Source organism: Danio rerio, chromosome 15, assembly GCF_049306965.1.
Source record: "Danio rerio strain Tuebingen ecotype United States chromosome 15, GRCz12tu, whole genome shotgun sequence".
In the NCBI taxonomy this organism is placed as follows: domain Eukaryota; kingdom Metazoa; phylum Chordata; class Actinopteri; order Cypriniformes; family Danionidae; genus Danio; species Danio rerio.
The window spans coordinates 26,273,438-26,300,888 of NC_133190.1; the positions used below are offsets into that span (position 1 = coordinate 26,273,438).

The window sequence follows — 27,451 nt, forward strand, 5'->3', positions numbered from 1 at the left end:
TGTCTATCATTAAATTGCCTGTTTATTTTTACCTATGAAGTACATACTGTGCATGCATGATTTTATTCTACATCCCCAATCCTACCCAACACCTAAACCCTACTACCTTAATAACTATTAAGAATTAGCAAATTAGGAGTTTATTGAGGCAAAAGCCATAGTTATTAGTTTGATATTAGTGAGGATTGTACCTTAAAATGAAATGTAACCAAATTTGCTTGCAAATTTCAAATAAAATAATGTCATTATTTAATCATAAATTCAATTATTAAGGAAATTCTACCAGAAACATACATTTTCTGTCCATAAAAACAAAACAAAAATACAGTGAATAAAATGTATTTCATCCCAAAAATGTCTAAAATGGCCTGATGGTTGATTTCTGTGAGTTGTTCTGTAAAGTAATAAGTCATTCATTTGGTTCTCAGATTTTTGTTCTTTATTAAAAACACTTTACAAATGTACAAACCCTGTCATTGTCCTTTTCCTCAGCCCAATTGAACCAACAGCTTTAGAAGTTTTTGTTATGATAGAAACTGTATTTTAGAAAAAATATAGAAATAGCAAGTTTAAGTTGTTCTAATTCACATTAATTGATTAAACATCACATTTTAAATCAATTCTACAAATATATATATATATATATATATATATATATATATATATATATATATATATATATATATATATATATATATATATATATATATATATATATATATATATATAATACAAATAAATTTACAATTGTCTCCATGTTCTGTCAGTCCAGTCACATTTGCATTAAATTCACCATAAAATGTGTGCGATACACTTTAAGGCTATGACTCAGAAGTGACGTCATTTGATGGAGGTGAAGCTGACAGTGATCAAGGATGCCTTCTATTATTGAATTGTATGATTACATGCTTGTTTTTGTATGATTTTTTGAAGACGACAAGCTTAAGTCAGGCCCTGTTACATTTTTAATAAGTGAAAAAGTAGGTTTCTGGTAGAACATCCCTTAAGCATTTACAATAGTAATGATTATAGTAACTTGTTATTTCAGAAAGTAGCCAAAACATGCACATTTAAGCTAAAGTGTTTTTAAAATTTTTTTTTAACATATTTATAAAATTATCTTAATATATTAATATAAAATTAACTTATAACACTTAACTTTAAATAGAAGCTTAATTAAAAATATATTTTTATTAAATTACATGGTGTTAAAATAAAGCAAATTAATCACAATAAAACACTGACTTTATTTAGAAGAAATTTTTTATAAAATGACTCGCGTCAATAATACTGCCTTTTGGCTGTTAGCGTTACATACAATTAAATTCTTAACTGCAAACATTGTTAAACAAAAAGTATGCCTGCATACAAAGAATGAGATTTTTGATGTTCAGAACGATGTGTTGTTTTGCTTAATTAATCCCTTCTGCATTCAAGATCATTTGGTTGTCGATGTGCACGTAATCCTGCAACACATTAGTAATGTTTAATCACTTATCTGCAGGACAAAGGTAAAGAGTGACGAGTGGATCAAAGATGAATATGCCTCACCCCATCGCTCTCCACGATATTCTCCAGGATCTTGACAATGTCTGTAAATGAAGGTCTAGATGTGTATGGATCCGACCAGCAGTCCCGTATGATCTGTTCCCTACGTTATAAGATATAAAACACAAAAGCACCAAGTTTAAAAATACTGGCAGTGTCTAGGACGTTGCAGTGGAAGCTGCAGCTTTGTTACAATTCTGATACTACATCCACTCAGTTCTCTGCATTTTACAGTGGGGGTAATAAGCATTCAACATCACTTTTTTCAGGAAACATATTTCTAAGAGTGCTGTTGACCTGAAATTATCACACGAACACGGGGAGAACATGCAAACTCCACACAGATATGCCAATGGACTAAGCCGGAACTCAAACCAGCGACCTTCTTGCTTTGAGGCGACAGTGCTAACCACTGAGCCACCGTGCTGCCTTTTCAAGATATATTTCAAACATTTTTTAATGTATACAATATTTTATTATACACGTTTTTCTACAAAATGGACTTGATTGTGTATGACTTACATTTCAGGACGGCAGGTTCTGGGGATTGGGTTCTTTAGTCCAGCACAGATATTGTACACCACTTCCTCAGACGTGCTTAAGTTTGAGTATGGCAAGGTGCCTGTGAAACATAAAATCCAATATCTATAACACGTTCATCAAAACGATTCAACAAATCAACCAAATCTCACAAGTACAGTATTTCTCACCGAACATCTGCATTTCCCACAGCACAATACCATAAGCCCAGACGTCTCCTTTAAAGCTGTAGTAGTTGCTCCGGAAGTATTCTGGAGGGTACCAGCGCAGGGGCACACGCTCCTGAAATCACATTCACAGAAACAAGTTACGTTATTATATTCAGGTGAATTTAAAATGTAGATTTCTTTGCATCAGGAAAGTAAGTCTTGAAATTAAGTGCTATTCTTGCTGTTTTTGCACAAGATTAACAAAAGAAGACATAAATTAGTCAGTCATTTTTTTTTAAAGTTACATTTTTTTTTCTTCTATTATGTTGTAATTTGTAGACTTACCATTGCTGTGAAGAGTGAATGAAGATTGAGGATGAGTTGACAAAACTTTGAAGCTGAATATACTGCATGATCCACAACTATAATCATGCAAGTGCATAAAATAGTCTCTTTTATAGATATATTAACACATGCTATTGCTAACTAACACTTAATCATATAGATTGGAGTTTAAGTGACGTTTATGGAAACAAACTGCACAAATTACTAAAAGAGAAGGACCGCCACTCCAAATGCGGAAGCAAATGGCCATTGATTGAATTGATTGAAGATTACAAGTGAATTAAATTCCATGGATTAATGGGGTATATGCAAGACAAAATAGCGACAAGACAAAATCGGCACGTTTAAGATCTGATTTCTTTTAAAAATAATGCCTGAATGATATTTGATATAAAGTGGGTATCAGACCGAACATGAAGCACTGCATTAGATTCCATTGTTCCCTGTTATGTTTTTAAAATATGTAAATTTATGACCCCAGTATTTTCAATGGAATTTCTGAGCTAGTCTTCTGCTACTGACAGCACTTGTGTTTACACAGTCTTTCATCTAATTTTATGCTTAAACAACTAAACGAATGCTCATTTAATGGATTGTATTGTAATTACATTATGATGTCGATGCTATAAAAGGAACCTTATGAAATTGAAAATAGTCACAAAAATATTTCACTGGAAGTTTATCGTTGGCTGTAAAACACTAGCTGTGAATATACTCCATTGTTCACCTAAAGAATAACCTTGTGTGCTAGCAAAATTGTAACATTGTAAATTATGATTTCACACAGACAAAATGTTTTTATTTGTTTACACGAATGCTTTGAGTTGTCTGAACATTTCAGGATTTTCAGTAATCAGAGTTGATGTTGAATTAATTAATTAAGTATGATTAGTTCACCTTGTGTTGTTTTTTCCTGCTGCTGCGTCTGCTCCTCATGCGGGTCAAGTCTCTGGCCAAGCCGAACTCAGCCACCTTCGTCTCCCATGGAAACCGACCCACCAAAATGTTCCTTAATGCAAGGTCACAGTGCACCACCTAAATGATGCGCAGAGATCATCCAATATCATTCATTTTTCATTTGTGTTTATGGTGAATGCACATTAAGAATTTTTTTTGGTACTGTGGCAGTTTGCAGTACCATTTTGGAGCGTAAGTGCTCCATGCCCATGGCGATGTGGTAGGACGCAATCGTGAAATGGCGTTGCAATTCTGGGTCTGCACTTAGTTCATCTTTGTGTTTCTGAACAAATGTGCGAAGAGTCCCGTAGCTCATGAACTCCATGATCAGCAAATACGGCTCTGAAAAAACACACAGACAAACAACCACTTTATTTAGTTTTTTGTAAGATGCAGCAGTCCGCTTGTTAAAGGGATAATTCACTCAAAAATTTTAATTCTGTCATCATTTACTTTTTGTTCGCAAAAGATAAGAATAATAAGAATAATTTTGCAAACCTGTTAGGAAAAAACAAACACTATGGTCAATTGTTACAAGTTTCCAAATTCTTCTTAATGTAATTTTTCAAGAGTTCACACTTAGATATTGCTTGACGGTATTAGAAGGTTTGACATGCTGTCCCAGGAGAAAACCCTGAGCTTGGAAATAATTGAGCCCAAGGCTCCCGTCTGAACAATTATCATGTTGTTGTTATTTATTTATTTATTTAGAACTTTTACAGTGTAGATTGTGTCAAAGCAGCTAAAAATAGAAGATTATAGTAAATTGAAACAGTGTCAGTCCAGTTCTCAGAGTTAAAGTTCAGTTTAGATTAGTTCAGTTCACATGGTTTAATTTTCACTGCTGAAAGTCTAAACACTGAAGAGCAAATATATCGATGTGCAGCATGCAAGGGGATCTGAGATCAGGTAAGTCTTGAGAGCTCCCCCTGGTAAAGGAGGAAAAGGAGGAGATGGGGTGGAAGGGGTGTTTCTTCCAAAACGAAAATGAGAAAGTAGGGCTAAAATCAGTCTTTTTATTCTAGGCTTGGATCAATCAGATTGGATTATTGCTGAATACAGATGAGAGACCAGCCGCAATCAATCACATAACATGCTTCTCTCAAAATTAGTTTGTAAAACTTTACTTTGTGCTTAACAGAACAAAATAATTCAATCTGGTTTGGGACATTAAAGAGTGAGTAAATGACAGAATTTTGATTTTAGGGTGAACTATCCCATTAAATCTGAAGTGACCCTTCACAGTATTTGGGTCCAAATGTTTTATCAGATGCCAAAAGTGAACAGTAAGTACTACTAATATTCGCTCATAATTTGCTGAAATACTATTGAAAGTTATGATAATAATGTTTAAACCAGTGCCTAATCTTAGCCAGACTGTAATCCATTGTTTACAATTCATTATAATATTACAACAACAAAAAAAAAAGCTTTGATGTGTGATACAACTAAAAAGTTGTCATAAATGGCTATTATTTTTCTCAATTAAAACGAGTAGAGGCTGGAATCAGGATTCCATATAATCTCAATATAAGCAGATTGTGACATACTGTATGTTGTGAGTAAAATAGCTTCTCAAACAAGAAAACAAAAGTAGAGTAGGACATGAGATTTTCCATCAGGAAACTGATTGGATGGTTGTGCTTTGGATCTCATTTGAGTGACATTTTGTTGTCCCGCCTTCACATTAATAAACACGTCATCAGAGAAGAGATGTTCTTAAAGAGGTGGGTGATGCTCATTTAATTATTCAGGAATTTCAAAAATAAAGATATGAAGAGCTAAACATTTAAAGTAAACATTGCATTATTCCATAAAAATTGAACATAATCGCCTTAACATAAAAGAATATCTAATCTCTTAAAATTGTTTAAAAATAATCTTAAACAAATAAATCGTGTATGTATGTTGTGAATTAAGAAGGTCTTATTTAGTATGAACATAACCTTTTATAGTATCTGTAGTCCTAGGCGATTGGTATAATGCAAGTCAACGATCACACTACACTTTTGTGCACACCGAAAACTGTTCGCCCAGGCTGTGAATCAATGCTGAAAATTCAGTAAATATTGTTTAATCTCTTGCACAGACTTATCATTTCCCTTTAAAAGACATCATCTGAAGGCACACACATGGATTGATTTGGACTAGTTTGTATCCAAGGATTTTGAAATCTCAAAAAGAGTGATCATTAACTCGCATTACATGAATCGCCAATGACCATGGATTCAGCTAAATCATCTTTAATTGTTCTACATAAGAAAAAAAAGCCACCACAATCTTTGATTTAACTATATATTAGTACACTTCAGCAGGCAACACTTTGCTAAGGACATAAAAAAGCCTCAAATCGAGTGGCCTATTAAAGAAACAGACTGTCACAGTTCACACCTTTAAAACCACAACACATTGTGCTAAATGCACACTCAGAACACTACCAACTAGTTTGGTAGTTCCTCTTTAGCATTTAAAGATTATAAGAGTCGTGTAATGCTGAAATACAAAATGCTTGACTTACCCTCCGCCGTATTCCAGTCCAGCAGCTGCATCACATTTTTATGATACGCCAGCTTTCTCATAATAGACGCCTCATGTTCCATCTGTTTAGACGTCATACCTGCAAATGACAGCGCATCTAAAACAACAGCTCAAAAGACGATCATATTTTGAATTATTTGAGTGCATTCAGTTTTACCTTCTTTTCCAATTTTGCACGTAATCAGCGAGTGGCCTCTGCAAGTGCCTCTTATTATCCTTGCTTTGTAAAAAACTCCTTCTCTGCCAGCTTTTATAAGCTGAATAAGGTTCAGGTCTTCTTTTGTGAACCGTGGAACCTAAAGAAAATCATGTAACGTTGTTTGAGCATTTAAAAAATACATTTAAATTCCTATTAGAGTGATGATAATTACATTCTTTAGAGCAAATTCATCATGTATAGTCATTATCTGCATCACATATACAGTTGAAGTCAAAATTATTAGCCCTCCTTCCTTTTTTAATTGTTTCCTGAATTATGTTTAACAAAGCAAAAAAACTTTGACAGTATTTTCTATAATATTTTTTCTTCTAGAGAAAGTCTTATTTGTTTTATTTCGGCTAGAATAAAAGCAGTTTTTAATATTTTAAAAACCATTTAAGGTCAAAATTATTAGCTGCTTTAAGCTATTTTTTCTCGATAGTCTAAAGAACAAACCGTCATTATACAGTTACTTTAAATGTCACTTTAAGCTGTATAAAATTGTCTTGAAAATATCTAGTCAAATATTATTTACTGTCATCATGACAACAATAAAATAAATCAGTTATTAGAAATGAGCTATTAAGTGAAGTTTATTTATAAACTAATTTCGAGAGGAGCACGTGCTTATGACTGATAGCACCTGGTCCACATAAGCTAACACTGATTTCCCAATCAGACAACTCTTTAATCACTATAAATAACCAGAGTATCTTAATTCAGCCATCTTCATCTTGAAGAATCCCCCCTTCCACCCCTACTCCTCCCATTTCCTTGTCAGGGCAGCACAGAGGCCTAGTGGTTAGCACCACGGCCGCACAGCAAGAATGTCACCGGCTCGGACACTTCCTGGCTAGGTCGGCATTTCTGTGCGGAGTTTGCATGTTCTCCTCGTGTTTGCAAGGGTTTTCACCGGGCTCTCCGGTTTCCTCCCACAGACCAAAAAACATGTAACATAAGCAATTGGACAAATCTAAATTGACAGCACCTTCACAGGATCAATCTACATGGCAATGGGAGGGAGCCCTGGGCTCGAGGACCTCACGAGTTCAGGGCACTCTCCCGGAACAGCATACCAAACTAGCTTCATAATCAATCTTCAGCTAAGGGCAAACTCTTGAAAACTATAATATTTAGAAATCTTTCCGTTTAACATATCTTTCTGGGAAACATATACAGGAGGGCTAATAATTCTGACTTCAACTGTACATTATGTAAGTACAAAATATATCCAGTTAAAAATCATCAATGGATTTGCTCTTCAGTGTTTGAACTTTCAGCAGTGAAACTAAACCACACTGAATTGAACTAAACTGAACTTCAACTCTGAAAACTGGACTGACACAGTTTCAACTTCAATTTTGCAAGAACTTCTATGTTAAGCCACAATCTACATTGTAAACGCACTAAGATGAATTGAATTGAAAGATTTAAAAATGAGCACAGTTAAAACCTGTTGTGAAGTCTTCCAAGGAAACTTGCAGCTGGATTTGGTTTGTTGTCTTTGTAACGGGCTCTCTGCGATTGGCTCTGGTGCCTCTGGAAGAGTCAGGACATTTGGGGACGGAGGTGAAGAATCATGAGAAGCTGCTCGAGGGATCACAGTCGGCCTCCCCTGCTTCAGGTCCCTTATGGTCTTCTTCAATGACCGATATCTGCGGAGGAAACAGAGACTTAATGTATTAAAAATATTGTTTTATTTTATACATATTACTAGTTAACGTATTGATGAAAATGCTGTAATGGTAGTATCTGCTCATTTTTATACTACTGTAGAAAAATACAATGACTTCATTTGCAAAACAGATAGCAGCATTTTAGGTCATTTTCAGAAATCATGTTTTTATATTTTGTATTGAGAAGCAAAACATCAATTGCAAAACTACATTTCTGAAACAGTGGTTGTGTTTTAGCAAATTAACTCTTTTACAGACACAGTATATACACACACACAACTATGGAAAAACTTAGAGACCTCTTGACAATTCTCAGTATCTCTGTATTTACTGTGCAGCTTTACTAGCTGTCTGTAAAACGTTAATATTTGTTTTCTGTTCATTTAAAGGTCTGATAATATTCCAAATTTAACATGAAACATTATAAATGACAATACTTTTTTATTTCACCATTAGTCCACCAAACACTGATATTTTCACTTATCTGAAAACATCACGTTTTTGTTATTTTGACACACAATTATTAATTATTAATCATGAGAATTTTCTTGTGCTCTCTTAATTACACTATATTAATCTACAGTTTAATATTCACACAAAAAATTTTTACGCATCAAAATGTGTGTTATAATAAAGTTAAATATACTTGTGAAAGCAGAGGAACCCAAGTACAGCCATGAAGAAAACGGTAACACCATAGACGCTGATTAGAATTATGAATCCAGGATCTGTGCAGGCGGGGAGAATTTCATATGATCGAAGTGAAATAAAAAACAGCAAGTTTTTAGATAGACACAAACAACAAATATCCAATGCTCACGAAGCAAAACATTTTATATGTTATATATACATAAGATTTAAATATAAAAATGATCTGTCTCTCTCTCTATTCACATAAACGTTTGTGTAATTCACCACGATTCGCTAGCCTTATACTAAACTAAACTATTGCTTAATATAGTTATGTACATATGAAGAGCTCAGATGCAAAAACCTCTAAATGCTGTGTGAAATTTTCTCCTAAAATTAGCATGTGTGTCAGCCTTCTATGTTTACGTTCAGTTATTTCACATTAAAGACAATGAAAAGAATTTAATTCGTCACTGTAAAAGTAAAACGACTAAGCCCTACACACAGGAGAAAAATGCTAATTTTAGAAATAAACATCAAATGGCATTTTGAGGTTTTTGCATCTAAACTATTTATATGTTAAATATATAAATGAACTTACATGATACAGCTCTCTCTCTGTATACCGTTAAAGACAAGCCGTTAAAGACAAAATTATTAGCCTTCCTTTAAAATCGTAGGTCTTTTTTTCAATAATTTCTCAAGTGATGTTTAACAGATTTTTAAATATAAAAAACACAGTTTTAAACAATCATTTTCATAACAAATTTCTAATCAATTATTTGTTTTGTTTTTGGTATAATAAAGTGTAATATTTTACAAGTATTTTGCAAGTATTGAGCTTAACGTACAATTTAAAGGCTTAACTAGGTTTAACCAGGCAATTTAGCTTAATTAGGCAAGTAATTTGACAACAATGGTTTGTTCTGTAGATAATAGAAGAAAAAAAAAATCTTAGGGGGCTGACAAAGTATTAACCTTTTTAAAAATGTTTGAAATGTTTTGTAAGAAAGTGTTTTTTTATTTATTTAAAGAAAAAAAATTGCTCTGTTAAACATTACTTAGGAAATATTTGAAATATTTTACATGAGGGCTAATAATTTTGTCCTAAACTGTACACGCACACATAAAACACACACACACACACACACACACACACACACACACACAAAAAAAAAAAAATATATATATATATATATATATATATATATATATATATATATATATATATATATATATATAAAAAAACACACAAAAATTCCTTCAAGTGTAAAAAATTTGTAAGCTAAACCTACCTTTAATATCTCCCATAATGATACTGAGAGCATCACGTTTTAGTCATCTGAGAGACTTTTTAGCAGAACTAAAAGAGAAAAAGGCACAGGAAAAACATTGTCCATTCAAATTCGCACAGCCTCTTCAAAATTCTAATTAAACACACAATACATACCTTAAAGATCAACCAGTCACTGTCTCCTCATACATTCACATGCAAAATTTAAAATAGCAAACATCTTCTGTGATCAGAAAAAGACCAGAAAAAGCTCCCTGGCAGGTTGAGCTCATTATGCAACATGAACCATCGTTCAACCTTCTTCTGAACAAGAAGAACAATACACAAGCATGCATGAAGACCACTGAGGCTGAGGTGCTGTTTAGCACAACAAGCCACAATTCTTCAGCACTTGTGGTTTATAGCACTCTAAAAGTAGAACAGCATACACTTCCTGGCTGCACATGCTTTAAAAAAAACTCTCTTTGCGGCCCAAAAAGCGCACAACAATTCTGAGGCGATTCTCACTAAATCATTTGTATATTTCATTCAAGGGAAATATTCACATGGAAAATATGGTAAAGCGAGTGGAAGGGTCCCACCTTAGGTTAGTTTAAATGTCAAATGTGGCTTGACTTCAAGGAAATAGGCCTGTGTGATGGCACTGGACGTTCTACAGGGCCCGCAGGAGGAGGAGGTGTGTGGTTTCCTTTTGCTTCTGTTGAAGGAAACACCTCGCATCATTCAGTAAACGCACAAGACAACAGACTCGCATTTGGCTGCATTTAATTCGTTTCTTGAATAATTGTTACAGATCAACGTCGTCACTCCATATACAACTACAAGTACATTTGTACAGTTCATTTTCAAATACATCATCGTTTTCATTGGCGTATTTACAAAACATTTATGTACATTTGTCAGTGCAATGTCAATCGGTTTTTCTTTAAACAACACTTTACAAAATAAAGTTCATTAAATTAATACATCTCTAGCATCAAAATTAATTTAACAGAAATTAGGACTAACGACATGGACGAAGACACACGTATCAGTAGTTGATTGCACTACTTGGAAAAGAGATCATTTTGCCATTTGAATAAATTATCCCTGTATCAAAAAAAGCCAATGTTTAAAACCCCATTCGGCCAATTTTCAGTTGAAGCTTTGAATTTGGATCTCTCTTTTTCTTTAAACGTTAAAACACCTAAAAATGTTGACAGTTGATTAATACAGCTGTGTGTTTACTTCATTTCTTTTTTTCCGACAGGGATACACCTTTATTTGATGGCAAATATTTAGAATATCCATGAAGAGTACAGCAGCAAAATGGGTGCTTTTGAATGATTCCCGATGATTTCTGAAAGGTTTAACGTCCCCTCGCAGGAGGAGCTCGTTGGGTTGATGGGTCGCTGAAAAATAAGAGCCATTCAGTATTTCAGATTTCATCTTTTCACAGTGGTAATTAAGGTGGGCTCTTTCAGCAAGAGTCACTGAAGAAATGCTACTAATAACCTGGAGCAGCCACAGACATCCCCAACCGTCAGCAGTTTAGCGAGAATGCTGTTCTCTAAAAGCAAAGCGTGTGAAAGATTCCTGTGCTAATACTGTTCACGCGACAGACGCTCTCATCTAACGGCTTTCGAAGCTTGCCACAAACTATGTACATGACCGGTTCAACACTTTGGCTTGGACATGTGGAGTCTCATCCATAAGATATGTTTCCGCTAGCTGTTTTTAGTCTCTGTCTGCGGTCAACAGTATTTTGTGAAGCAAGAACGTACAGTGGTAATAAGAAAACGTGTGAAAAGCTGCGCTTTTGTTGAAAGGACATGGTTTGGTCAGACTAAAGCTGAAAGCGAACGCGTTTAGGCAAAGTGAACTACTGCATTTAAAAAAAAAAAAGATAAAATAAACATATAAAAAATTTAAAAGAAAAAAGATTTACATATACTCTTCTAAAGAGAATCAAAATCTGGAAATAACCATTTTAAATAAGGTCTAAAACAACAAAAATAGCATCATTTGGCAGCAGAGGAGAGGGAGGATAGTTCAATTGGTTGGAAGAAATCTTTCTTGATGACAATTTAATTAAAGTAAATGATTTCAACTGCCCTCGGATGATATAATACTGTCATTGATTTTTTATATGAACAGTTGGCCAATAAATTATGAAAGATGTGAGGTAGTGTATGGAACTTATGGAAAAAGTATGGTGGCTGAGAAAGCTAAACACGCTGGAATTTTAGAAAACACATGAGATTACAAAAACACACCAGCAAATTAAGAAACGATCTTCATCTGTTTGCCAGCGCACGTGTTGCAAATTCTCACAATGCAATCAATTGCAGAAACGTGTTGCATTTTGTCACAACACAAACAACTAAAGAAACGCGCTCTATTTTGTCACTACGCAAACAACTTTAATAACGCAACGTTTAAGTTTAAGTGCAAAAGACAATGGAATATAGCAATCAAACAAAAAAATTCCAATATTTCAAAGACCACCGACAACTTGACTGAGCAACAGTCACAGCATAATACCACATCCATATCTCAGCAGAGTCCGTCATGTTTTTGGGTCCCCTTGAAACATTTTCGTTATGTTACATGGATATTTGTAAGCGTTGTGACAAAATGCAGCGCGTTTCTTCAGTTGTTTGTGTTGTGACAAAATGCAGTGCGTTAATTCAGTTGTTTGTGTTGTGACAAAATGCAGTGCGTTTATTCAGTGGTTTGCACTGTGGGAATTTGCAACACGTGTGCTGTCAAACTGATGAAGATCGTTTCTTAATTTGCTAGTGTTTTTTGTATATGCATGTGTTTTCTTAAATTCCAGAGCGTTAACGTCTTTCGGTCACCGTAAAAAAAAAGGAATTAACCAACAAAACCTTGAGAGAAACGTATCATTCATACCAACCATTTTCGAATTAAAAAGGACCTGTTTTCTCCATCAGCATTCTGAAATTGAGCAGTGTTTGATTTTTGGATTCACCTGTGTGGGTTGGCATGTGAAAGAGCAGTTTGGTCTGTCTGTCTGCTGATATGGAGGAATTGGCTAGGAGATATTTTTTTGTCTGCTTGGCAACAATCACGTGATGGTGAGCTACAGTTGTCACTCGTTGGCCTTCTCCCTGGTGTATCTGCAGTGTCAGGTACCTCTATTTTGAAAGCGCAGTCAGCGGCGGTGTCGTGCCTGTCGGCTAACTGATATTTTGTGCTTTCACAAATGGCGGTCCTGTGGGGCGGCGAGGCGTACAGCATACTGACAGACCCCTCTAGTGTCTTTCATGTGGAAGAGCTTCATGTGGTGTCACTGCAGCACACAGTACTTCTTGTAGTCAGATTCAAAGTCTTCATCCATGCTAGTGGTGTCTGCCATCTTCTTGCCCTCCGTTTTTGGCAGAAACTGCGAGTAGTCCACTCCCTGTTGCTCATAAAACAGGATGTAGGCTGAATCTGTGTCAATCTCGTCCGAGTGCACTTCCTGAAAAGATGATGACAAACAATTTGTTTTAAGTTTTGCACAAAACATTTAGTCGGTGACTTTTTAGAGGGCAAATTTCAAGACTGAAAATTCTGATTTAAAACAACAATGTTTATAATGAAAACACTCATTTTTTAAAATCCTTTTCATTTCTTTGTGCAAGTGTGTTTTTTTCAAACTCCAGGAACATAAATAATGTTAATAATGTTGGCTCATTAATAAAGATCATTTCAGTTTTAATGCTAAAGTACCCCGTCATCAAAAACAACATTTCAATTTCATATAATAATACATTGATTTGCTTTAATCTTTATTATTATAATCTGAGTGATATTTAGATATAGAGCAAATATAATATCACTGAGCACTATTTTATATAATATTGTATTTGTATTTAGTATTACTTTTTTAAGGTCATGAATACAAATTTTTCCTGTATTTTTTTTTTTAAACCAATGAAATGCAATTTTCTTATATGTAAATTCTAATTTTGGTTCCACAACACGTATAGTGAATGTTTTATTAGATTTTATGATAATACTTTAGAACAATGGTACATTAGTTAATGTATTTACTAGCATTAACTATGCATGAATAATCTTGCAAAGCATTCATTAATTACAGTTCAACATTAAATAATCAGGGCTCACAAAATCTGGTAGCCCGAAGTCCTGATGCTATTGGTTTTTTTTTTTTGTTGGGCTACCAACAGCTATCGACACAGTGCCTGGTGTGTTATCTTGATAGTCTGCCAGGCAAGGTTTAGATAGCTTTTGGTAGCCTGACTGAAAAAACAATAGCCCTGGGACTTAAGGCTACAAGATTTTGTGAGCCCAGCTAATTCATTATTCCAAGTCAAAGTTGTGCTCTGTAACATTAGTCAATACAGAGTCAACATGAACTAATATTATTTAGCCTAAATAATGTTAACTAACGTTAACAAAGATGAATGAATACCGTAATAAATGTGTGACCAATTATTTGTTAATGTTGGTAAATAGATTAACTAGCATTAACTAATGGACAGTGGTGGAAAGTACCAAATGGTAAAAGAACCATTACTTGCCCCAAAATGTACTGCAAGTGGAGTGAAAGTATCTGTTGTAAATATTACAAAATTATGAGTAAAAAGTAGCCCTTTTAAAAGTACTCAAGAGTAGTGAGTATTACGCTGTGAAAGGTTGATGTGTTGATGTGTTTATTTGTGTAAAAACGTAACATTCTGTAGTGCATTTAGCTATTGTTTAAGGCAATTTGGCGATTTCAGTCATCATTCAGTAACAAACATCCATCATATTCTCATCAGTGACATGCAGTCTAAACAGTCATTGCGTGTAAAGATTTAGGACATCTTCTTGGACACTTTTTGTAATGCTTCCAAACGGTTTGCTCATTTTTAAACCGCCCACGTTTTGAGGTTGTTCAGTATGTTGTGATTTTTCTATTTGTGATTTAATTGGATAAAAATCACAGGAGTCATTTTTCTACTCAGCCAATCCCCATAGTCAAGAAAAATGATAATGACTGCAGTTTAAAGGAAAACAGTGGAGTAAAAGTAGAAATACGGTGCTCAGCATAAATAAGTATACTCTATTTTGAAAATGAATATTTTTATCCACGGTGCATTTAAACATAATAGATTTATTAAACAGATATATTAATTAAAAAATATTATAAAAAAATATTTTAGTCACAGAACATCTTTAGAAATTGAAAATAAAACATGTAAATTCATGAAAAATATTGCCAACTACAACGGATCCCAGCTCTCTCTCACTCTCTGTGGCCACTTTGTCCTACTAGTGTGCTTGTGAGGTAACGTTTTATCTCCTGTCTCGGCTGTCACAAAAATATAACGTTACTTGTGGATCCAGACACAAGCGTGTCTGCAGAGCGGGTTTTCTCCACCACATTGACGTCTGTAATGGATCAGCTGATCGCCACATCCATTTATCATCCATGTCCGTGTCACTGTTTGCTGAACAGTGCCAATCGCAGCCTTTGCTGTTGAGCGTGGGATCAATCATAGGTGTTTAAGAGTGAACAACGCTCAAAAAGGAAGCTGGATAATATTTATTTCTCTATTTGCTATAAATGCTCATACTGTTCTGTGCATGTATCTTAGTTTTGTTTGATACATTGAAAAAGAGTGTTTTCTTTGAGCAGGTAAAATTAAAGGTACAATACATAAATTAAATGACAAAATTTTATTACAATTAATATATAAATATAACTATATTTATACATTATAATACAATAATTATTGTGTTGCTAAGTAAAATATCAAATTGTTTATGGAAAGCATCATCAGTGCACCACGATGACTGACGAGGTGTGTGATCGATGTAAAAGTGACAAGGCAGACTTTTTCTATATGTTCTGGGCTTGTCAAATGTTGAATGACTATTGGGCACAAATTTTTAAATACCATTAAATTATGCCTTTAATTTAGAAATAAAACCTGGCATTGAGTTAGCTATTTTTGGTGTACCAGAACACAAAATATCGTTGACAAACAAGGAAAAAAAAATTGTATGGCCTTCGCTACTTTGTTACCAAGGAGAAGAATACTACTTGATGGAAATCAGCAGCTTGTGTGTTCTGATTTTCTATTTGGAATTAGAGAAAATTAAACATTTAATGAAGGGATCTGTCCAAAAATGTATGAGACATGGCAACCTATGATCACATATTTTGAAAAAGAAAGACTCTCTCCTTTAACTGATTTATATGAAAAAATCTGTGCAAACAGGTTTAATTGTGATCACCAATATGGTTTTCTTTCATGTTTATGTAGAAGACCACTATAAATGTATCGGATTATTAATTTGTATTATTATGTACTGTAGGTAATTCTTTTTTTTAAATTATTTTCACATTTGATATTGTATAATTGTAAATACATAAAATACTGTAAAGTTTATTTTTTATTTTATATATATATATATATATTTAAACTTATTGTATTATTTTTATTTATTTATTATTATTATTATTGATATTATTATTATTATTATTATCGTTATTATTATTAATATTTTCAATTTTGCTATATTTTTATCTTTTCCTGTTGTAATTATATTTTAATTTCTATTATTTGCTAATTCATTTTGGCGGAAAGGTTCAAGGGGTTGGGGGAAATTACAACCTTGATTGTACAAATCAAGGTTTTGTTAAAGCTTGAGAAAATAATCACAAATAAATTATTTATTTTCATCATCTGACAGACTGCTCATTCTTTGGGTTTAAACTGTAAAATATCCCTACAAACTTAATCGACAGCATGATAATCATAACCGAACCAAACTGTGAGTACCAAATTAGGTTGCTCAGGTTGATTAACTAGATTAATTGCTACAATAGATCAAGTAAAAAGGCTGCATTGTCAATTATTTTAGCTTCAACTTCAAAACCAAAGTCTCAATACTTTGACAAACTTTGCCATCTAAGCATTTTCCATATTTGCAGAAACTGATTCCACCTCTGCTCAGTAAAAGACTCAAATAATGGAAACGTGTAAAGTGTCACAGAAGCTGAGATCTCACCTTGCAGCTGCTGTCATTGTAACAGTACCATTTTTCGTTGGGGTTTTTGGCATAAGTCACATAGTGCCCCCCTCCCATTATTCCCGAATGGCACTGAAAGCAAAACAGAGAGGCTTGTTTACCAATTTGCCAAGGCACATCTTCCATAATGAAACGCGCAACACAAGAATCACTTACTGAGATTGCATATAAATTATACAGGGACTCCAGGCAGATGTCATTTCTTTGGTGAGGGGTGTCCAGATCGGCGCTGACCTCTGAATGTCCATTGCTCTGACTGCTGTCCTGTCCTAGTCCATTCACCATAATGACATCGCAGTCGTTGCTGGAGGCGTCTAGTGACCAGGTGTCTTGTGTGTTGGCATCAGGGGTCAGATTCTCCCCGTCCGTCACTGCGCTTTGCTCGGCCTCGCTCTCGCTCTCCTTGTTGGTGCTACAGGCTTCCAGGTTTTCTTTGCTGTTGCAGAGTCGATGTCTGCTGCCCAGCTGGGGAAGACGCAAGCGGCCCTGTTTTCGGCCTGTGTTTCTGGGGCTGCTGCCGGGACTGCTGTTTCTGCTCAGGGGACTGCCGACCCTCCTGATGGAGCACGGGGTGGCTAAAAGACAACGTTTAGACAAATTTTGTCAAGACCCAAAGGAGATGGAGAACTGGCTCTTCCAAATCTGTTAAATTACTATTGGGCAGCAAATATACAGAAAATCATTTATTGGTTACAGTTCCTACATATGGCATGGTGTGAAGCAGAGGCTAAGTCTTGCAAATCAACTTCACTACCAGCACTAATTACATTGAAGTCACCTTTCTTACCATCACAATATTCCTCAGGTCCAGTGGATTTAGACAAGCATTTTAATACACAAACTTTTTTTTTTTTTTAGAAACCATATGTAATAATCATCTTTTTCCAGCAGCCAAGCTAGATGCTCCTTTTAATGGCAGGGCCTAGGCATACTTATATGTAGAGATTTTTTCATTGATAATATTTTTGTCAATTTCAATGACATGATTAAAAAATGCAATCTTCAAAAATGAGACTTTTTTTCGATAGCTTCAGGTTTGTCACTTTATTCAGACCCAGTGCTCTGTATTTCATCAAATGACTGCTGAATCTGGACTGAACTTGATTATAAAGACCCCTGTACACCCCCAGGGGGTTTCATTTCCAAAATGTACAACTTAATTATGACATTTCGTAACATAACACTATAGAAGATTAAAATGGAATGAATAAAAGAACTAGGAATTAATATTTCAGAAGAAACTTGGGATAAAGCAGTTGAAATTATAAACAAGACTTTATCATCTGCGCATCTTAATCTAATTCAGATGAAAATTCTTTACCGTTTTCACTAGAGCAAAACGAAACTGGCTAAAATATACCCCGATATAGATGAAACATGCGATCGTTGCAACTCATGCAAGGCAGACCTAACCCATATGTTCTGATCATGTGATAAACTGAGACGATTTTGGTCTTCAGAATTTGAGATTTTAAACTGATACCAAAAAACAGAAAAGAGTTTTTTTTGAAAACAGAAAAAAAACAAAAATTTTCTCAGAGGATCAAACAAAACTTTTTCAAAACATGGGACACTTTAATAATTCATATTGAGACTAATGTACTCCTCCAACCATGAATCCCCTCAACATTCCCTCCTCCAACCCCCATAGGTTTTTTTTAATTAATTAATTAATTAATCAATTTATTTTGTTTATTTATTTATTTATTTGTTTATTTATTTATTTATGTTATTATTTAATGTATTTATTTTTCTTACAAATTTTTCTAATGTTTTTTTTTGTCTCTGTCTTAAATTAGTGTATGGTTTAAAAAAATAAAATAAAAGGAAAAAATAAACTACCTTTGTCATTTAATACCTGCAATGTATTGTACTTTTTTGTCAAATAAACAATAAAAAAAAATAATAATAAAATCTTGTCAAATGTTGATTCATATTAGAACTTCACAATCATCCTAATGTGCACATCTGCAATGGTCACATCTCAGGATTTTTGATGTCAGGATTTTAGTTAACCAGGCACCACAGCTGAGAACATGCAATTTGTGGAGTCATTGTAAAGTTGAATTCATACACAAGAAAGGATAAAGTTTGCTTTAACAATGATTAATTGTTTATTATTATTTTTTAGGACTTCTTTTAATTGAATTTGGTTATATTTTGCTTTTGATATTTGCTCATAGCTGCTTTGTGTCACTTGTTGTTGTATATACACTCGCTAAAATCATTTAAAGCTTTGATTTCACTGTTGATGTTGTTTTTTAAAATTAGTTTATGCTTGTGAAGCACTTAGATTGCATTTCAAGTATGAAAGTGCTATACAAAACACAATTATTTTTATTATTAATATTAATTGTATTTAACTATTTATGTATACATATGAATACTATACAGTGTTACTTGAGTTGATTATTTAATTTCTATACTGAATAATCAGATTTCTCAGAAACCCACAAAGCAATATTTATTGTATTTATTTCTTTGCTATTTTTTTTTTATCCATGCTTGCAACTTGTTTTTTTTTCATGCTGATGCACTGCCCTACAAAATAATCTCAATAAATAAAAAAAAATAAAATAAAAACGAGTCATTTCAATTAACTCTGCAGGTTTTATCTGGTTAAATTTAAGACTTTTTCTGACATTTTTAAGAACATTATGAATGAAATTTGAAACTTATTCAAGGCTAAATACTAAGGATTTTTTTTTTTTTTGAAAAGATTTTCACTTTAATCAAAAATATGTATACATTTAATAATACAATCATAATAATTTTGTTTGAATATTTTATTTTTATTTTCAAACATTTCCATTCATAAACCCTATAATCCTTACCAAGAATAGAACAAAACAAAGCAATTACTTCAGTCTACAATAATAATAAGAAAAATAAATAAATTTTAACAGGAAAATTGAGACCAGTCGATTTAAGACTTTAAGCCCTAAAATTTTGTTTTTGAGATTTAAGACATTTTAAGACTTTAAAACCCCGCAGAAACCTGCTAGAGAAGTTGCATTCATATCACATTATACAGCTGAAGTGAAAATTATTAACCCTTGTGTGTCCAGAAAAATATCTAGTCAAATATTATGAACTGTCACCATGGCAGAGATAAAATAAATCCGTTATTAGAGATGAGTTATTGAAACTATTATGTTTAGAAATGCGTTTAAAAATATCTTCTCTTTATTAAACAGAAATTGAGGCAAAGATAGAGGAGGGCTAATAATTCTGACTTCAACTGTATATTGCAGAATAAAATTTCACAGAATAATTTCCCCCAATGTCATGCAAGAAGCAAAGGAAGTGAGACAGACCTCTGCCAGATATGGGAGGACTGGCCAAGGTGGTGGTGGAGATGGAGGACACAGAGGAGTCTCCTCTCTCCAGCCTCTGGAGCTCCTCCACCAGGCACTCGCTCTGCAGGCTCTGCAGGCTGCCAAGGCTCTGAGACACCTCCCGTGGGGCAAGGAACGCACTGGGGTCGAAGCTCTCGCGTGGAAACTTCACAATCTTCTGAGACTTGATCCATCGACCATTTACAAATTGGAAGCGTTTCAAATGAACAATCTGAAATGAAACACAGAAAATAAAGATATTGACACTTAATGTTCGAAGGAGAAGCTTGCTACGACATACAGTTCAAGTTTTTTTGTGATAAATACAAATATCTGGCTTATCATAAATATTAACGGAGAAAAGATTTCAGTTAAAAATGATTTTGTCTAAAGCAAAATAATTTAATAATTATTTAATAATAATAATTTAATATATTTTTAAATACATTTGATCAATTTAAATACACACTTTATGGTATTCAAATATTCTTAAATATATATTTAATAAAAATAATTCATTACAGAATAGAACTTTACAGGATAATTTTCCTATTTCCTATTAAAACCTATTTTATGTTTTTTGAAAGTTTTATTCATACTGCTTGAGGATCAGGATGTATGAGACTTGTCAAATAAAAATACTTAATACTCTAGTTATTTAATGATATTCTATAATGATACTCTAGTTATTTAGATATTTATGAATCACATATTTTTTGCATTATGGCTTACTTTATACTTGCCAACAGCAGTCTCTTTATCAATATCTTAAATAACATAATAGCCGTAAATGTGTATTTGTATGGTACATATTCAGTTTTTCATAAGATATGCCATCTGCTAACTGCATTTTTTATACACAGGCGCGTGTGCTTAGAACAAAGTTCAGTTATTTTTAATCCTAACACACTAGCACATGTCAGCGTGGGTGGCTGTTTATATGTCACGTTCAGTGGTTATTTTTGAAGTCACTGAATCAACATCCGGATTTGTTTTTGCCACCTTGTGGACAAACTAAAACTATTCCAGTGCACATACATGCACACAAGCACAGGCAAGGCAAGGCAAGTTTATTTATATAGTACATTTCATACACAATGGCAATTCAAAGTGCTTTACATAAACAAAAATAAAAGAAGCAAGTATAAGAAAATTAAAACAAATAATAAAAATGAGTAAAAAACATAAAAACAGATAAAATGTGTTATAAAATAATGAAACAGAAGAGAAAAATATAACAGTGCAATCTGTCAGATGTAGCACAGTGCTCATTCAGTAAAGGCACAGCTAAACAGATGTGTTTTCAGTCTTGATTTGAATGTGCCAAAAGTTGGAACACATCTGATCATTTCTGAAAGCTGATTCCAGCAGTAAGGTGCGTAGTAGCTGAAAGCTCATTCACCCCGATTCACCACATACAATGTGCATTTGGTCAGAAAAACAAATCTATGCACAAATGCACATAGCAAGTTTACTTCTGGGAATTAACCAGCATGAGCTTTCTACTGTTAATAAAAATAGAGGTTGGCTTTTTAAGAGAAATGTGGGATTTTTAATACAGTTCCTGCAAAGGATTTATTGTTCTTACCAGTACAGGAGGCAGCCTCCAGAGGTCCAGCTTCTTAGTGGCCAGGCGGTGTGTTTTACACTTGGAGCAGTAATAGAGCTCGTCCTCTCCCAGCTCTTCTTCACTGGTGAAGGCTTTCAGACAGCTGTCCAGACTGATGGGCTCTGCTTGAGCGCGTCGACTCTGCTCAACACTGGGATGCTCTTCAACTATCTGTATTAGCAATGAATGGACCCACATTAACAGAATGACAATTACTTAGAAACAGAGCTGTGGACTATGTAACGATTCAATTAAATCTGAATGTGGTTAGATTTTAAGAATACTATTTATTTTTAATGTACAATTAAACATTATATGCATTCTAGTAAGATGGATGGTAAAATGGACAAATCTGGTCTGAAATGCACTATAAAAGAAGGTGCAAATTTTATTTTGTTATCTCCAAATTGTAAACAGCTAATTTGCAATTGCTTTGCATTTGCAAAAGCTCTTTCAGCTTAGAAAGTGCCAAGTAGTAACGACAGATAATAATTAGCAGCTCGCGGCTTTATCAGGAGATCTTGCTCAAGGTAAAACAGAAGCAGCAGACCCAGAAAACAATTAATCATATGATATGATTTTAATGGCTTTCCCAGCTGGGATGTGAGATGGAAACTAATCTCTTCACAGGAAATGACAGCACTGGCAGAGTAATCATTGTGTTCAAGGGACACATCAATTCCTGCGGTGCAGCAACAGAATCCAGTACAGAAAGACTTTGCACAGTAACCGACCTTGAACTGACTTAAGTATTAATCAATGGGTTGATTTTGACCCTGAAAATCATTAAACATCTTCATAACACTTACCCTTTCCTGAGACGTCTGGTAACGAAGGTGCAAGGCGGTGGGATCCCAGTCTACAGCAATGTAGGCATTCCCCAAAGATGCTCTGTCTTCATTACAGTCCACTGTGCAGCCTCTGCAGAACCTGGCAAAGTCACCGACAACCCTTGTCAGTCATGACAGCCTACACTGCGGTGAAATATGTGAATACACAACTGCTGAAACTAAATGCCTAACCTGTACCAGGGACACCAGGCACAGGAGTTACCATCTTTCTGCACCACCCGCAGCGTAAAGGGGTACTGATAGCCCAAACTGTCATCACTGGAAAAGAGCACAACATGTCAAAACAGAAGAGAATAGACAAAAACAGACAAGCTATGATGTAAAATTTATATCCTGCAATAGATTTGTCCACGTGAACCAAACTAAGGAAAACTAAGGGACTATGAAATGTAATCATATCATGATGATATTATAAGTTGTAATGATTAGTTAAAATTTAAAACAAAATAGCTGCAGTTTCAATAGGCACAAACTTTTTAATAAAGGCTCTAACATATGTTTCCTGGTGTTTAACAATTTTTTTTTACAATGTTTATTAACACAGGCAATAGAGAAAGGAGGGGAACTAATTGTGAGGGGAAATGGGATCTGGAAATGACTCCATTAAAAAGGCCTACCACTCAAACCACAACTTTCATTACATCTTTTTCATCATAACGTTTACTAAAGTTCACATTTTGCTCATTTTAAATGAATTAATACACTGATTTGTGAAGATTCATATTGTTTATAAAAAAATAAAAATAAATAAAAAAAATAAAAAATTAAATAAAAAAAAAATCGCAGACATTTATGATTTTAAAAGATATATTTTTTAATGTTCTTTTCAGGAACTGTCTATTTAAAGAAAACTAAAATTATGATCTCCAGATTAATATTCAGAGCTCATCCTTAAATAAATAAATAAATAAATAATTAAAAAATGAAATAAATGACTTACTCATAACTATTTAAAAACCTTAAATATTAATTTTAAACATCAATAACACTTCACATGTATATATTTTTATAAATACATCTTTGGGTGCAAGTCAAACATATTCTGACAAAAACCAAACATTCCAAACCAATCCTCAACATGATGCCACTGAGAAATATATCCAAGAACATGTTTTATTGTCAAATATAGACCAAGTCCTTGCTCCACAACAAAATTGAAACATTTTCTTTCGCAAGTTCAAAGTAAAGTGTATTGTGTGTATTGTATTTACCTTTTTTGTTTTTGTTATCTTTTTTTTTTTTATGCACTTAAGTTGATACTATCTATTTAAATAAAAAAAACATAAACAACAAAATAAAAAACAAACAAACAAACAAACATGATGCCACTGACCAGTCTTGAGCATGGTTGCTGGCTTCCTGCGGCGGCAGTGGACTTGCAAGTCGGGACACTTGAATCCACACAGCATCATACAGGTCCTTCTTACTCGTGTGCACTGTGCATGGCACAATCAGAGGCATACCAAACAGACTGGGCCTGTTCTTCTGAGAGGACAGGAAGTACAGTTCCGTCCGCATCTGCAGGGACAGACCTCACATTTAGGATGCTTACGACCATCTTGTGAAGTCCAACAGTGAATATATCAGTGAATGCTCACCATCTTTCTGTGCATGGCAATAATGTAGCCAATGAATGGGCTGTCCTGCACTGGCACAGCATGGCCATTGGGGATACCATTGGCGAGGGGTTTCTCAAGGGTGCAGGGGACCACTGTACTGGGCATACCATTAGGAATCAGGCCAGACTTTCCAATATGATTGTTTCCTGCTGTCCCATTGGCAATAGGTGGTTTTTCTAATGACAACATGGATGGGTCAACAACAAAAAGAGTGTTCAAAATAAAGCAAAATTACGCTTTTAATGAGAGAATTCAGAATTCAATCCTTGTTACCTGTTTGAACAGGAGAAGTGACTGAAGTGGGTGAACCAGGCACAGGGATCTCAAACGCACAGAGGAAGCCGTTGACAGAGTGTCGCACCTTCTGGTTATCCAGAGGAAAGTTCTAGAGTAAAAAAACAACTTATTTAAAAACCAGGATTACTGAATTTTACAGTTATGTTTTGCATGTACAAACAATGTACTTAACACAATCATTACATAAACTGTGTAATAACTAATAATCAGTTTTTAATTGAATTGAAAAAACAGTGGCCATGGTTTCTGCTACATTCATTCTTCCATGGCGGGGCACCACACCCAAAATTCATCCCACCACGGCTACATTACAGCTTCTCCTTCAAAACCTTCAGTCATTTTTTTTCATTTATTAGCAGGTTATAATTGCACCATAACGTATTAAAAGGTAAGCAAATTATAACAGCTTGAACGTTTCTGTAATCTTAGTAGTGCTGTTCGTTATTTGTTTACCCTTTAAGGTGACATGCTGACTGATTGACTGACAGGGCTGCGCAATGTGTAGGCCAGCAAACACGTCGTAGCTTTCAGTTAAGATAAACACAGTTTCCATAATTCTATTTTAAAGATAAAGGTCCATGGTTCTGCACAAAATGACTTTATCTTGCTGGAGTTTATAGCCATTTCACTTTACTTTAGGACGCATTAATGCCGCAAATCTAATAAATGTTGGCGACATACTTGTTACATAAACGAACTAAATCGCACTTCAGCAGTGTTTATTTAAGAGCGCACAAGAAAGTCTGCACTTGAGCAGCATATATTTGAGGAAGTGCAAAAAGTTATGTGCACGAACAGAGAAAATCGGCGCACAAGCAAAGAGATTTGCATACTCGTATTGCATGAATGCCATCTTGAGTAGTTGGTAGATCTGTGTAAAAGGCCCAACAGAGTCTGCTGCCACAGCTGGAATAAATACTAGAGGAAACATTGGTGGCAATAAAAGAATTACATCAACCGAAATGTATGGTAACCTGTCCAGTACAGTTGTACAGTATTTTCATCATGGCTAAAAAAGCTATCCTTTGTTTCTTGAAAAAAAAAAATGTTAGGCCTCTTTTTTTCTTGCTAGCATCTTGGACTCACCTCCACTTTACATTTGGAAAGAATTAGATATAGCACTTCTGGGAACTCTGCGAAATTTGATAAAATGTGGGATCCAGTCTTTTTTCCCCTAAAACACTATAAAGACTAATAATGTTGTTTAATTTATTAAGATTTGTAAGTTTTTTCTCTGTTTTTACATCCATTGCTGTGTCTTTTTGTAGGTCATATATGTCTTATACAGTATGTCTTCCCTTGTTTAATGCTTTATTTGACATTTTGCGCAGATTATTGTTTCATGATGAGTTTGTTTGTCTGTTCCTTGTTTTTCTATGTCTCAAAAACTAATAAAAAAAAAAAATATATATATATATATATATATATATATATATATATATATATGTATATATATATATATAAAAAGAATGTCTTGTAACCAAAACAATCAAAATTGGTCATATCTGATTTAACTTTCATTCACATTGTAAAAAAGGACTTTAGCAGTGTTCATTTAGTCAATAATAAAAAAAATTATTATTTTATTTGTAAAGCACTTTTCTTACTCAAAGCACTACAAGGCAAAATACTCACAATAGCAGAAACAGCACAACAACTAAAAAGGTGCAACAAAACGATAAAAACAGACATTAGATAGAATAAAATGGTTAACAAAATGATAAAAGTTAAAAGCAATGCTAAAAAGGTGAGTCTTAAAAAGTTTCTTAAAACAGTCAAGAGAAGAGGCATTCCTAATGCTGATAGGCAGTGCATTCTATGACTTAGCTGCACTGTATGAGAAATCCCTGCCACCTATGGTCTTGAATTTACAGCGTGACTGATACAGGGTAAGTCCTGATGCCGAATGAAGACTGTGGGCAGGAGTGACCAGTCACTAGGTCACAAATGTAACAAGTTGCTAGCCCATGCACTGCTTTGAAGGTTAAAATTGAGGTCTTAAAAAAATCTGTGACTTAATAGGAAGCCAGTGTAGTTGTTGTACAGGAGTAATATGGAGGCGGGATGATGTGTGTGTCAGAACCAGTGCAGCAGAATTTTGAATATACTGTAATCTTTTAAGAGAACTTGTAGGCAAACCCCCAAAAAGTAAATTACAAAAATCAAGATGTGATGTGATATAGCCATGGATTAGCCTCTCCGCATCAGGTTGTGAGAGAAATGGTGTAGTCCGTGCAATTGTGCGAAGATGAAAGAAGGAAGTTTTTGTTAATATTGGCAAAAAAAAAAATCATTGACAACCTGTTTTTTTCTGAGACAAAGACACAATTACATCGGTCGCATTGGATACTAACAGTGACTATATTAACATGCAATATCATTGACAAAAAAAGAGACTCAAATGTAGTCAAAAAAGCAACATAACCAACATAATATATATTTTTATAATCTGCTCAATTCAATTGTGATGTTCATACATTAGATGAGCAGATCAGATCATGTGAATTTATTGTTTTAAGTCACGTTAATGGTGCAGTAGATTTGTAAGATTGCTGTTTGTTTAATGTCATAGGCAATTATTTAATTATTTATCTGTTTAGGTTTTTCGATACAGTGAATCCCAATAGGTTTCTTCGCAAATGCAGCTATTGTCTGTTGTGGTGAGTTGAACTGACCTTGATGTTGGACGTGTGAACTTCGGCCAGTAGGATCTGCTCAGGTTTCAGGCTACAGAGCTCGCTCAGCTGTTTTTTTAGCCCCATGTACTTCTCATCCATGTTGAGACGGAGCCCGTATCGCACTGGAGTGGAGCCGTCAAGTTTGATGACT

General features: G+C 34.2%; 2 protein-coding genes across 22 annotated transcripts in view; both read right to left on the reverse strand.

Annotated features, from left to right (window-relative positions):
- Positions 1 to 1,229: 1,229 nt before the first annotated feature.
- si:ch211-167j9.5 lies at positions 1,230 to 9,963 on the reverse strand. The gene is made up of 11 exons (XM_688510.9): positions 9,878 to 9,963; positions 8,599 to 8,680; positions 7,730 to 7,931; positions 6,235 to 6,373; positions 6,058 to 6,156; positions 3,721 to 3,881; positions 3,480 to 3,617; positions 2,259 to 2,370; positions 2,071 to 2,170; positions 1,552 to 1,651; positions 1,230 to 1,466 (listed from the first exon to the last, which is right to left on the reverse strand). Exons 1-11 carry the CDS (start codon positions 9,891 to 9,893, stop codon positions 1,413 to 1,415), a joined length of 1,203 nt encoding a protein of 400 aa, XP_693602.5. The 5' UTR covers positions 9,894 to 9,963; the 3' UTR covers positions 1,230 to 1,412.
- A 661-nt stretch (positions 9,964 to 10,624) lies between these two features.
- usp32 (ubiquitin specific peptidase 32) overlaps positions 10,625 to 27,451 on the reverse strand; it is a 92,110-nt gene continuing 75,283 nt past the window's right edge. For 7 of the 21 annotated variants that reach the window (XM_073923707.1, XM_068213723.2, XM_681144.11 and 4 more), the window contains 11 exons: positions 27,298 to 27,449; positions 24,599 to 24,710; positions 24,305 to 24,501; positions 24,040 to 24,224; positions 22,878 to 22,964; positions 22,665 to 22,785; positions 21,835 to 22,026; positions 20,226 to 20,478; positions 17,065 to 17,483; positions 16,888 to 16,980; positions 10,625 to 13,342 (listed from right to left, as the gene is read on the reverse strand). In XM_073923707.1, coding sequence (XP_073779808.1) covers positions 13,169 to 13,342; positions 16,888 to 16,980; positions 17,065 to 17,483; positions 20,226 to 20,478; positions 21,835 to 22,026; positions 22,665 to 22,785; positions 22,878 to 22,964; positions 24,040 to 24,224; positions 24,305 to 24,501; positions 24,599 to 24,710; positions 27,298 to 27,449 — 1,985 coding nt within the window. In that variant the 3' untranslated portion in view covers positions 10,625 to 13,168. The remainder of the gene's footprint in view (positions 13,343 to 16,887; positions 16,981 to 17,064; positions 17,484 to 20,225; positions 20,479 to 21,834; positions 22,027 to 22,664; positions 22,786 to 22,877; positions 22,965 to 24,039; positions 24,225 to 24,304; positions 24,502 to 24,598; positions 24,711 to 27,297; positions 27,450 to 27,451) is intronic. The other 14 variants (XR_012390852.1, XR_012390845.1, XR_012390847.1 and 11 more) reach the window with 4 other exon arrangements.